Source organism: Cyprinodon tularosa, unplaced genomic scaffold, assembly GCF_016077235.1.
Source record: "Cyprinodon tularosa strain WSP-4 unplaced genomic scaffold, ASM1607723v1 ctg64, whole genome shotgun sequence".
In the NCBI taxonomy this organism is placed as follows: domain Eukaryota; kingdom Metazoa; phylum Chordata; class Actinopteri; order Cyprinodontiformes; family Cyprinodontidae; genus Cyprinodon; species Cyprinodon tularosa.
The window spans coordinates 1,236,503-1,248,760 of NW_024039385.1; the positions used below are offsets into that span (position 1 = coordinate 1,236,503).

General features: G+C 40.3%; 1 protein-coding gene across 1 annotated transcript; it reads right to left on the minus strand.

Moving 5' to 3' along the window:
- Positions 1-3,495: 3,495 nt before the first annotated feature.
- On the minus strand, positions 3,496-11,491 carry pla2g7 (phospholipase A2, group VII (platelet-activating factor acetylhydrolase, plasma)). The gene is made up of 11 exons (XM_038308585.1): positions 11,188-11,491; positions 10,294-10,421; positions 9,843-9,993; positions 9,231-9,324; positions 9,085-9,153; positions 6,966-7,140; positions 6,429-6,542; positions 6,048-6,139; positions 4,389-4,559; positions 4,155-4,303; positions 3,496-4,077 (listed from the first exon to the last, which is right to left on the minus strand). Exons 1-11 carry the CDS (start codon positions 11,249-11,251, stop codon positions 3,977-3,979), a joined length of 1,308 nt encoding a protein of 435 aa, XP_038164513.1. The 5' UTR covers positions 11,252-11,491; the 3' UTR covers positions 3,496-3,976.
- Between the last annotated feature and the right edge of the window lie 767 nt (positions 11,492-12,258).

Consider the following 12,258-nt stretch of genomic DNA (forward strand, 5'->3'; position numbering starts at 1 on the left):
ATAATTGCACATAATTTGTTAGTGTTAAAAATAATAGTTCAGCAACAAACCAGATCAGTTCCTGTGTAGGCTTATTATGACCGGGAGAACTTGCCATTGGATGACAGAAAGAAATGAAATGGGATTAAGAGAGAAAAAGCTTTGAGCAGTTGGTTGAAACTTTGGTTTAACTGGAATGGACTTTTTATTGTCTGATTAGTATGAGACAGTATCTTAAAAAACCTCCATGAAAAGACAAGCATTAACACTAGAACTCCCAAGGCCATCATTTTGAGATTTTAAAGGGAAAGAACTTAATTTAAATTAGTCTTATGTTGCTCATATTAACTGACATTTTCTGTTGCTATATTTCCTTCATTTTCACGTGTTTTTTTTAAATGAAATTAAAATGTAAAAAATAAATATGGTTAATTTGACCTCGATCTCCCACAGCCGTCATTTTGTCGGCTCTATTAGTTGCATTGTAATTTCTTCCCGCAGTAGATTGACATTTGGTACCGTTGCCTAGCAACCAACATTCTACCTAGAACTCCTTGGCTAATACGGGAAAATGGCTAACCGTGAAACCGCGGAGGGGGAGAGACTGATGAGGAGGACTGGGTAGGAAGCGGCTCAGATTGTGACAGAGAGTCCGAGGAAGATCACCCACGCACTGGAAAACGCAGACGCATCAGTGACTCATCAAACAATTGTGAAACTTTTGTTCAAGCACTGCCCACACATCAGCCGGTCCACATCCACCCAAAAGCCAAACCAGAGCCCGTGGTCTACTATAACCACACACAGGACGGTGTGGATGTGTCAGATCAGATGATTAGAAAGGATTCTGTAAAAGCTCGGACATGAAGGTGGCCTGTGGCTGTAATTTACGGTCTGAAAATATCAGCTATTAACGCATTGGTTTTGTTCAGGAGCTGTTTGAATGTCACTTTTTCACGCAGAGATTTTATCATGAAACTGTTAAAAGGGTTGCGGGCAAAACGCAGGTTTGCAACCCCTTTGCCGCTGAAGAGCAGCTTTGTCGTCACAGAAATCAGCGCCAGGTGCTTCAGCGCTGCACAAAAACCGCTCATATTACATTTGTCATACATGCGAAAAGGTGGTCTGGGAGAAATTTTCGGGGGGAATCGATCAATTTCTGTAGATAAAAATTGTAATTTCAAACTTTGAACCTGTGTAGTAAAACAGTCTTAGTCCACGGATTTATTTTTAATATAATTTTAAAACACAAATGATAAAAGCGTACAATATAGTCTTTGAAAAATATATATTAGACCTATTTTAAGGTTTACATGTCCACAATGGTTTTATATCGCACACTAGAACCCTCTCAGTTGATGACATCGTCACTACTCATGCGTTCCATTGGGAAAAAATGTCACCCGTCAAATTGACGCCAGTGGGAGTTCTAGTAGGATGAGAATTCTGGGAGTCCTAGTGATAATGAGTAGCTCTGCCGTTCCTCCAGGTCACTGCAGTCGCTTGATCCAGTGTGTCCTGAGGTCAGTGGTAGCTTCATTCAGGGCGTCCACTGTTCATTTATTTTTCTACATGCAGTCCATTCCTAAATGTTCTCGGTGAGATTAGGATCAGTGGAACACACAGGTGGGGCTGAAAGAGTGAGATTATCCTCCTGGGAAAAGTCCTTTTGACTGGCGGCCATTGTGAATCACAACCCAGCGACTAGTGGACAGAGGTGATGGCTGCCTGCTGAACATCTGCACAGAGCCAGCTGCACAACCTGAAGCTCTGATGAAGGAAAAAGGTCCCAGATCAGGATGCCCACCTTTCTACGTCCCATGTTTGCTTTGCCCTTTCAAAGCCCAAACGAGCCATTTCTTGCTTCACAGGGAAATATTTTTGTTCAACTAGATTCAGTGAACTTCTTGGCCTGAGGTCATAGCGTCACAAATTCATGACAAAAAACTCTTTTCTGTGCAGATTATGACTGATAACGGCTGTGTGCTCTTTAACTTTTCATCAGCTGATAAATGGCCTGTTTAGCGGAAACATTTTTTTGTTAAATGCTAAAAAATTGTTTTCTCTTGATCTCATTCCTTCTTTAAGCATTGTGTTGTCCATTCCCCAATGGGACAAAGGGTTAAATGCAGAGGTAAATTTCTCAAATGTGAGATCAATACAGTTAAATTATCATTAATTATAAGATGATTCATGTCTTAAAATATTTTTTAGGAAGAATTTGATGTAAAAGGTCAGAGTTGGGAGCATCTTAAAACATTCAATAAATAAAAGGCTCAGAATGGAAACCAAAATATGAGTGTGGAAGAAAACCACCCCGAAAACCCTGAATTGAAGCTACATTCCACTTTGAAGCATTATGGCTCATAAAAGCTCCCTGAAGCATGATCCAGTAGAAACCCTCTGGCATGATGTCAGAAACTCAGTTTCAGCTACAGTTGGGGAATGTAGAGAAATTATGGATTAGAAACTGGTTTCAGACACCATGCTTCAACAGTTAGTTTGTAGTGATTCAGTTTATAAAAAGAAATTTGTTATATGGAAATGTCCTCTGACTTTCCTCTGACGCAAAGCAAATTTGTTCCATTCCCCGATTTTCCTTTAGTCAGAACAGACTATGGAAATAAGCTATAATAAAGTTGAGTTGATATTGATTTGTTTAAAATTTTGTTTTATTCAATATGTTAGTTTAAAATATCTGAATAAGTATTTGTAGGCATTATAAAGGCCTTAATGTTCCTCCTTTATCCACAGCAGGAATCCAAACACATTAGGTAAGCAGGACTTAGCTGCTTTCATGATCTATTTGTTTTTCAATAAGCAGCATCCTGTCTGATCACATGAAGTTTATCCCACCTCATGATTAACACTATAAACCACTGTGCTGCTAGTTGTTTAGTGCTAGCTCTGCTGTTTTCCAGCTTCTTTTATTCAGAGATCTGAGGATCATATGAGCCATTGTTCATTCAGCTGATAACCCCTCATGTTGTGTTTCCTGTTTAGAGGCCCAGCTGTCCAAGATAACTCACCTCTGCCTGATCATAAAGGATGGAGCTGATTTTCTCACTGAGCAGCAACCTGAGGAGTGACTGCCTTTTAGTTAGCTTTGTGGACTCCAGTTTGAAGCTGATCGGTTCATTATTTGATTCACTTTGCATGTCTTGATTTTGGTTAAACCAGCATGTATTTTTTTTCATGTTTCATCTTTTCTTTGTTCTACAAAAAGGAGTTTGTTGTTCCTCGTGTGTGTGATAGGAACACTAGTATGTTTGTTTTTTTCCAGCTAAAAGTGTTTTTCCTGATTGAAATGTTTAAAATACTCATACATATCTTTCAAGTGGAGTTCAAACTTTTTCTGTTTGGTGTAAATACAAGTTTGCTTTGTGAAACAGTTTTGACCCAATAAATCTTTCAGGTCACTAAAGATCTGTGGTTTTCCATCTTTGCTGATGAAAAATGAGAAACTGATGCAGGTGTTTTCTTCAACATCTCTCCAGCAAAAGGATGGACACTAGAAACTTGGAACAAACCAGATTTATTTGACTTTTCTAAACAATGTAGATATTACAGACAGTGCATTAAAAACGTTACATGCTGTACAACTTCTGATGAATCACAGGATCTTACTGCAGGCTTTAGTGTTTAACCCCTGAAGTGAGGCCTTTTATTTGGCTAAGCTCATTACAAACATTTTGTACCAGATGTGATTATTAAAATTAACGCTTCTGGGACGTACCACAGAGATTATAAAGCATCTCAGATCAACACAGGAATTGCTTTGAATACTTGGTTTTAACTAAACTGATTTCGGCATCAGTGAAAGGAGGTCCAGGGTTCATTGAGGCCTCTTTATATCAGCGGGACACTTGGTGCTTTGTCCTTCCTGGCTCTGAGGTAGACGCCTTTACTTCACTATCAATCCAACAAGTTATCCCTCAGTCTGTTTCAGAGGAACCGTTCATGGCTGTTGGAATAATTCAGGATGTTCCTGAGATGTTCAGATGGCAGACTGAAGCAGGACTACGTTAGTTCCTGGGATGAGGTTTTCGTCTTGCCCATCAATCAGAGGGTCCCACTGGTTGAAGTCCTTCTCCAGACCTACAAAATAAAAACCTAATGAGCTTTGCGGATGAGCTGACGTGAAGCTTTGACTGACCTGCAGGGGATTCTCCTACCAAGATGGCGTTGCAGAAAGGCCAACGTTGCCTTGTTGGAGAGGTCTATGCCTAGCTCTGGATCAATCTCTCCCTTCAGCTTCAACAGCTTCCCCATCCAGTTCCCCGTCAGGAAGGTGAAGTCTGGAAAGCTCTGATGAACCGTACCTCTGGAGGAAAGAAGACAGACGAAGGAAAGCATGTTTAACAGAGTCCGTATTAAATCATCCATCACTGCTGCTGTCCTCATAGTACCTGATAGTGATCATTTTCCTCTGAACCACCGCAGAGTCCAGCTTCTTCATGCGGATGATGTTTCCTGCCCACTGGAACTTCTCAGAGTTGATGAAGAAAATGGGCTGCTTCACCCGAGGAAAGATTTCATCATCTAAAGGAACCATCCAGGCGTCCAGAGCTATGGCGCACCTAATGGGACAGGAGCAAAATAACACATCAGAGCTCTTTATTATTCACATTGCAGTAGATAAATTGAGAAAAGCACTACTTCCCTTAAACAGTTACACTTGAGCCAACACACAGAGAAGCATAGGAAGAAAATGAAAGATATTTAAAAATTATCTCAAATACATGTTTGTGTTCAGGCCCATCAGGTTCAAATACGGCTGCAACAACTTTTTCTTTCAGATAGAATAAATGCTCAACGCTGACCATATATGAGCTGGATCTATGATGCGACTTTAACTGGACCTTTCCAACCAGTGTATTCTCATTATCAGTTCGTATGAAATCGTACGAAAAGTTATGCACAGTATTTTGTAGGTTTTTTTTCGTTGTATTTTTACGTCTTGCCTCGAGACAAGATATCAGTGCGCATGCGCATCTTACGCACCATTCAATAACATACAATTTAACATACAATTAACCCTAACATACAAAACAGCAAGCAACCTAGTGAGAGACATGAAGTAATTATTGCACTGTGGAAAGCACGTCCGTCCGCTGATCTGCTTTTTTCGTCTGGCTGGCTGCGCTTGCGCACTGATATGTTTTTTCGAGGAAATACGTCAAAAACCCACGAAATACTGTGCATAACTTTTCGTACGATTTCATACGAACTGGTAATGAGAATATGTTGTTCCAACTCACCAATCAGTAATGATCCAACAATGAATCCTGGCTTTGTATTTAGAGTAACCCTCATAGCAGGTGGTGAACCTCCGCACTGATCAGTTTGAAAGTTCCCCTTGTAGAGAGGTAAACCCGCATAAAGATGCTGCCACCACCATGTTTTATGATGGGACTATAACATTATGGCTGATGTTTCTGCAACCAATTAAACTTTGGTCTTATCTGATCAGTGGGCTTTTTCAACTCTTTTGCTCCATCCAACACCTTTGATTCAACAATGGTTTTTTTTTTTTTCCTCTGTGAAGGAAATAAACAGCAGGCCTAAATGATCGATTTCCAGCCCAGGACTGTTTTTTTTCTCTTCCAGAGTTGGTATCTTGCTCAGCCTATCGGTTTTGAACGGTTCTGTGAGAAAAGGTTGGTAAACCGTTTTAGAAACCAGTCATGCTTTAAACTTCACTTCCTGTCTGTTCCTGGGTCTGTTTCCTCACTGAGGTTCTCAACAAATCTGTGAGATCTTCACTCAACAGTTTTAAGTAATTACTTGACTTCTAAAGGTTAGTGGTTGTTTTTTAAAGGTATAAGTAGTCTGAATACGTGATGACAAGTTTACTAATTCATAGAACAAATCTGAAAAGTTCTAGATTTCCTTATATTATTGTGGCAAAACTGAAGAAAAACAAATGTTACACTGAAAATAATTAGGAGATGGATGCTTTTCAGAGAAGGACCATCTGATCAGCTGATTGTGTCACAGCAGCATTCAGTTCCAGGCCTTAAAATGTGTCTCTTTCTAAATGAGTTTGTATTGAGGAGAAGACCTACTTGAATTTAACCTCTTTGCAAAGCGCTTCAATAGAAGTTGCTCCGCCAAAGGAATGCCCCATCACTGCTGTCCGACACAGGTCCATGGAGTTCTGGTGGCCAGAAAAACAGAGAACATTAGTTGATAGAAATTCTGTTCGGATTCTAGTTTATTTTAGTGTTGAGTTATAAAAAATAAAAAAAAAATTGAAAAAGCATAAAAACTCAAAATGTCCACCTCAGCCTTTTGAGAATAAAATGATGATTTAGATGGTTTTATTTCTCTAAAGTTACCATATCAGGTGGCTGTTTTTTTTAAAAGTCATTTTATGTCAGCTGTTACTTTTCTCTCATGACTTGTAAAAAAAACCAAGCTGATAAAAAAAACAACAACATCCTAACCTCTAGCGTCGTCCAGTCAAACCGAGTCTGCAGAACATTCTGCACCGCTACTCCAGAGTTGATGGCGGTGAGCTTATCCAGAGCCAGGATGCACTCATCTGCTCGTTGTTTCACCTGAAAACAGGGTGGGAAAATATTTCAAATGAACATGAGATAACAACTGTCAATGCACAACAGCTCCATTGTGTTCCTGATGTAAAATAATTTGGTTTTTAGAATTCAATGCAAATAAAATGTCTCCTTAAACACAAAAGCTGCTTTTGAGATGACAGCAGAAAGTGTTTTGGTTTAAGTCTCAGCTCTGCAGACAGAGACGTGTTTTCCTTGAACAAGTCAAAGCGATTTTGTTTTTTTTGCAAGTTACAGCACGTTTACGTCCTTAATACTGCAGGTACATTAAAGTGAAAGAGGGCAGCGCCCCAGAGAAAAGTGAAAAAGGATGTGGTTTTCCACTGTGCCCTGCTACTGAGCTTAGTTAACCTCCTGCATGACTGTGCACTTATAAACAGGAACCTTCCTGAGACGACCATCGCTGACCTGCTTGTTTCTGAGGGGGAATTCTCTCTCTCCGTGCTGCAGAGCTCGGTAGTACATCCACTCCTTCACCAGGTCCTGTTGGGCCGCAGCCAGCGACGTTTTGGGCAAGCTCTCCTGCGTCAGCTCAGGCTCCGTCTTCTCGTGAAAGTAAAACGTAGTCGAGGCCGACTCGTCTCTGCAGGGAGAAAAACAGCAGGGTGTTTGAAGGCACCACACTGGGAATAATCTGCTGAAACACACACATCCTTCTAGTGACATCACCTCCAGCTGATCAGAGTGTTCCAAACACATTTATCTGGTACCTTTCTAGTGTTTATTAAATAAATGTGAGCTGTATTTAAAAAAAACAAAAGATTTCATGGGCAGTTGACCCTATCCAGGCAGCTGGCTCCACCAGCAGACAAGCATGGGTGTTTACTGATCAGGTTCCTCTTGTGATGCCACTGACCCAAACAAACACAAACTAAATCTACTTTATAAGCATTTCCTCGGCTGTTCTGGTACCTTTGAATCACATTAAGCTGTAAATAGAGTCCAGGTTTTAAACTAACGAGTCAGAGAGTAGATGACTCTCAGATGTAGATTTAAGATAATATTAACTTCCTTTATGCAGCCAAAACATTTGATCTGAGCCTTATTACAACATCCTGTTTGGGCCGAGTTAAACAAATCTGACTTGAGATCTAGGTTTTCATGCTCAGGCTGCTGCTTTGTTTTTTCTCTATACTTGGTTTCTGATGAAACTATATTGCCGCCTCCTCATCACCATCATCTAGTGATCGACGCCACAGACTTGTGACAATGTGTGTGCCATGACACGGCAGCCACGTGCTCCCTCTGTGGCTTTAACCCAGCGACATTCAGCCTTGGTTCCTCAATCAACGGGAGCTACAGAGCAGCTGCTGGCTTTCTGTTCATCTCCATACTGTCCTCTTGTCTATAGGCTGAAAAGAAAATGTGATGACCTGGTCCAGACTATTGTCTGCGCACTCTTTCCAATCTGACTCCATGAATAAACAGTGGAGGAGGGAGGGCTGCCCTCTGATGCTGCCCATTTGGCAAATATTCAACTACAGCTTCTTCAAAATGACAAATCGAACTGGTTTTATATTCCTGGGCTCCAGGCAGGCGAGGGGAAGCATGACACGCTTAAAGATACCAGAGTTTTGCCCTAAAAATATCAATTAAAAACATCTACTAAAATATACTTTCGATGGAGTTAAACATTTTAGATCACAGCTGAAAAATAAAGAGAGTAATTAGTGGGAAGATGTTTTCAAATGATTTCTAATCCAAATGAATGTGGCTTAATGTAAAAGCAGAGCTCTGATTGCCTGCCAATGAGTTTCTAAGGTCTCTATGGAGGGATTTTAGCCAACTCTTCTCAGCAGAGGTGTTTTATTCAGCCACATTGCTGTTTATTTTTTTAAGTCATGCCACACATTCTGAATTGGAGCAAAGACAACGGAGGGAAGTGGAGACGGCGTTCTGGAGCTCATTCTGAGCTGAAGTCTCACCTTCCCGCCGTTGTCTGTAGCGTTGATGAGCCGTTTATTTAATTTCTGTTTGCACCAACTGTCTTCAGCGCCTCATTCATGATGGCAGCCAATAAAATAGTCCTGATGTTGAGGTCTGACAGTGCTGGGAAGTTTTAAAATAGTCTAAAGAAAACACACACTCCGATGCATTAGTTGCTGCTTATCACAGCAGGAGGCTCAGTGACAGTGGGACAATTTTAAATCTGAGCTACAAACTATCCTTTTTACGTTGCACAGATCATTAGGTTTATTGTCCTTCATTAAGAGCAACACCGCTAGGACTGATGACTGGTTTGCCAGTCTGCAGTCTCCCTATATTGTCGGATATTCTCTCTGTGATTGCATGTAGCTTCCTCCTACAGATCTCAGATCAGGTCTCAGTGTAAAGACTTCAAACTGTTTAAGGTGGAACAATAGAAAGGTGTGATTTTCTTTAAGCCTTGGTCTAACTTCATTCCAGTAGCTGATCCATGCCTATTGTCAGGTTTAATCAGCTTTCGTCACATCCAGGTGGAGCTTACTGCGACAAAATTCAGCCGGATTGAAAACACTGATCAACTCGAAGACTGAAATTGAGTTACCTGTGTTCGACAGACGCCACGATGAAGCCTTGCGATGCCATTTCTGCACACATAGCCGAATACAAAGTCCTGGAACATAGAGAAACTTTCAGCTAACAGCATCTCCTGCAGCAATGAGGAAAAAGATCTACACACAGAGAGAGTACCTGAAGGCACCGAGGCCGTGGGAAAAAATAATCACGGGACATTTTTCGTTGGATTTAAACGGAGCATCCACCGAGGCTGGGATCTTATAGGAGCCTGAGATGAAAATGGAAGATCAGAATCAGACTCAGTAACTCCAGTGGTCCCACTGCATCTAGCAGGACTCGGTTTAATGTAGAATTAAAATGCAGAATTGAAACAAGCTGTTTCTGCTTTTTTCTGTGTTAAAATGACAAACTTCTGCTCCATAATGCAAACAAAGATCAAAGGTAAATATTCAAATAAACATCTGAATTTACCAAAACACGCTGAGGAACATCTACAGCTGGTTTGTTCTCTAAGGTCAGGACACGATGTGAGCGGAGATAATTCATGCCAACTTCATGTTGTCAGACAGGTTCTATTAAAAGTGTCTGTGCTCGGTTATGATTCAAGGTCAGCCTTTCAAAGGAATGTGGTTTATAACAGCTTTTTTACAGAGAGCCAGGACGGGTTATCTGTGATATTTAAATGAGCTTGATGCTTCAAAACAATGTGAGTAAAAATGGGAAGAATCTCATGAAGACGTCACAAACGGTGCACATACGGGGATGTTTGCGACTGAAGATATTTACCAAACAAGTAGTTGAAAATCTTTTCACTCAAACTCCTGTTGATTTTCATAAAGTCGGCCAGGCCGTAGAAATACTCCACGCTGGGGATCCAGTCGGGCTTCTCTGCCTTCTCCATCTTCTGGCAGGGATAGTACAGTCTGAAGAAGCTGCCCTGTTAGAACAGACGCATGATTTTTTAAAAACAAACATTTAAATTGGAAAAGGGCCCATTTAAAACGTTTTTCCTCCCAGGAGGCAACAGGGGGTCCCTCCAGCTGACATTTGACTCATCCGCTGTTTAACCTTTACTTTAATCAACAACAAAAGAATTACTTTCATTTGCTTATGCCTCTGATTGGCTGCGGCTCAATGGAAAGAAATACAGCTCATCTGTTTATGACTATTCAAATCAAACACCTACACACAGAGACAAAGCCGCCCCTGTCTGCATCTATAGATTTGTTGCCGTCACCTGTGCTGTGTGGTCCATCATGAAGTCGGTGCAGCCCACAGGGTAGGGGCCCTTCCCAGGAGGGATCCCCAGATGATTGCTGCAGGAGCTTCCCATGGCCAAACAGCCCAGAGCGTACCGCCACCGTTCTGATAAAAGATACAGATGTGGTGAGAAGCTGACATCCATTATCAGGTCATCCTCAGATGCTTTGAATAATTTTAAATAAAGTTTTTATCACTGCTGCTTACCTGGACTTTAAAAAATGAACTAGAGAGCTATACTTAAAAGAAATTAATTTTTGTTTACACTTGTGTGTACAAAATGACAAAATACAATCTAAATCTAATTCGTTCCTTAGGTGTAATGATCTGCCGTGTTACTCTTAGACTAGTTAGAAACATGTTAATGGTAGAAGAAAAGAGATGCATGTCAAGCATGGTGGTGGAACCGTCATGCTGAGGGTCTGTTTTCATTTATGGTACTATTTTATTACAGAAAGTCACCCTGACTGAGACATTTCTGGAAATGTAACCAGCAAATTTCCATCATAAATTGTTTAATAAACTTAGTAATGATTGAAAATATTCAAATCAATTTAAAAACATTACATTGATAAGATGATTCAATGCAAACCTGAACACATAACCTGACTGCTATGTACTCTGACCCCGCGGTTAGGTAACGACTGGTCCTAGAAACTGGGATTATTTTTGGCACAAAAGTTTGGAATTATCTAAGAGGCTGTTTTTGTTTGTTTTATTTTATTTATTTTTTGCTCCTGTTTTTTATTAGAAAATCAGCTCTTTTTCACTAACTTCGTGCCCAGACAGTCAAAAACTGCTCCAACGCAAAACTTTAACAAAACTGTGAAGCTGTTCATCTATAAATATCTATTTTTTGCTCTTGTCTTACCTTTCTTTGCCCGCTGGTGAAATCTCCTCACCGCTATCTGCAGCAATCGCCCATTAGAAAACATCCACCACCGCCGTTACTATTATCCACTAAACCCCTCCCGCAGAAAGCGGCTGTTACAAAATCACGAAAAGCAATCGACTAACAACAAAGCCCAAATTATATTAAAGTATAGTTGTCTCTGTGTGTTGCTTCATCAGCTGTGTGTCATAATAACGCCCCTCTGTTAGTCACCCGGAGGCTGGCCAAACCTGTTCAACTTTGACAGCCAGGAGCTGAGGGCGAAGCTACAGTGGTAAATAGACAGGGCTCGGTGGGTCCGCATCATTTAGCTGCCGGCGAAACGAGTGGGGAGGCACTTCTTTTTCCACCGGACTCCAATGCCTTACTGGTTTGACTGCAGGCGCTAGGGTCAACCAGGTAGGTCTATGTATATAAAACACGCAGGGGTCTGTCAACAGGCAAACGCATAACATCCGACTTAAGTGTGAAAGCTGTCTCGCGCCGCCCGACGGTGGTTTGAGACAAGTTACACAGCGGCTTATCGCTGAGGAGTAGACATCAATACAGCAACAATAATGTTGCCCCTCCTTTCTCATTGCCAGCCACAAACTTCAAAGAAAAAAATAAGACAGGCCCGAAAAAGTTCTGTAAAAAACAGCACATTCAACACATTCCGATGCCTGGACACTTGTTTAATCACTTCTAATAAAAGTCTTCAATCTTTTTTTTTTTTTTACTAGTTTCTTGTCAAATAAATTACGATGGATGGGACATAAGGGTAAAGCTTTGACGTGAAACCAATGTCATTTCTTTATATATATATATATATATATATATATATATATATATATATATATATATATATATATATATATATATATATATATATATATATATATATATATATATATATATATATATATATATATATATATATATATATATATATATATATATATATATATAATTTTAGGCAGCGAATAGAATAACGCTGCGCACTATGATCGTAATAATTATTTTAGAACATGGTTTCCTGTTAGACCCGTGGTGTAGTTACACTCCCTTCCT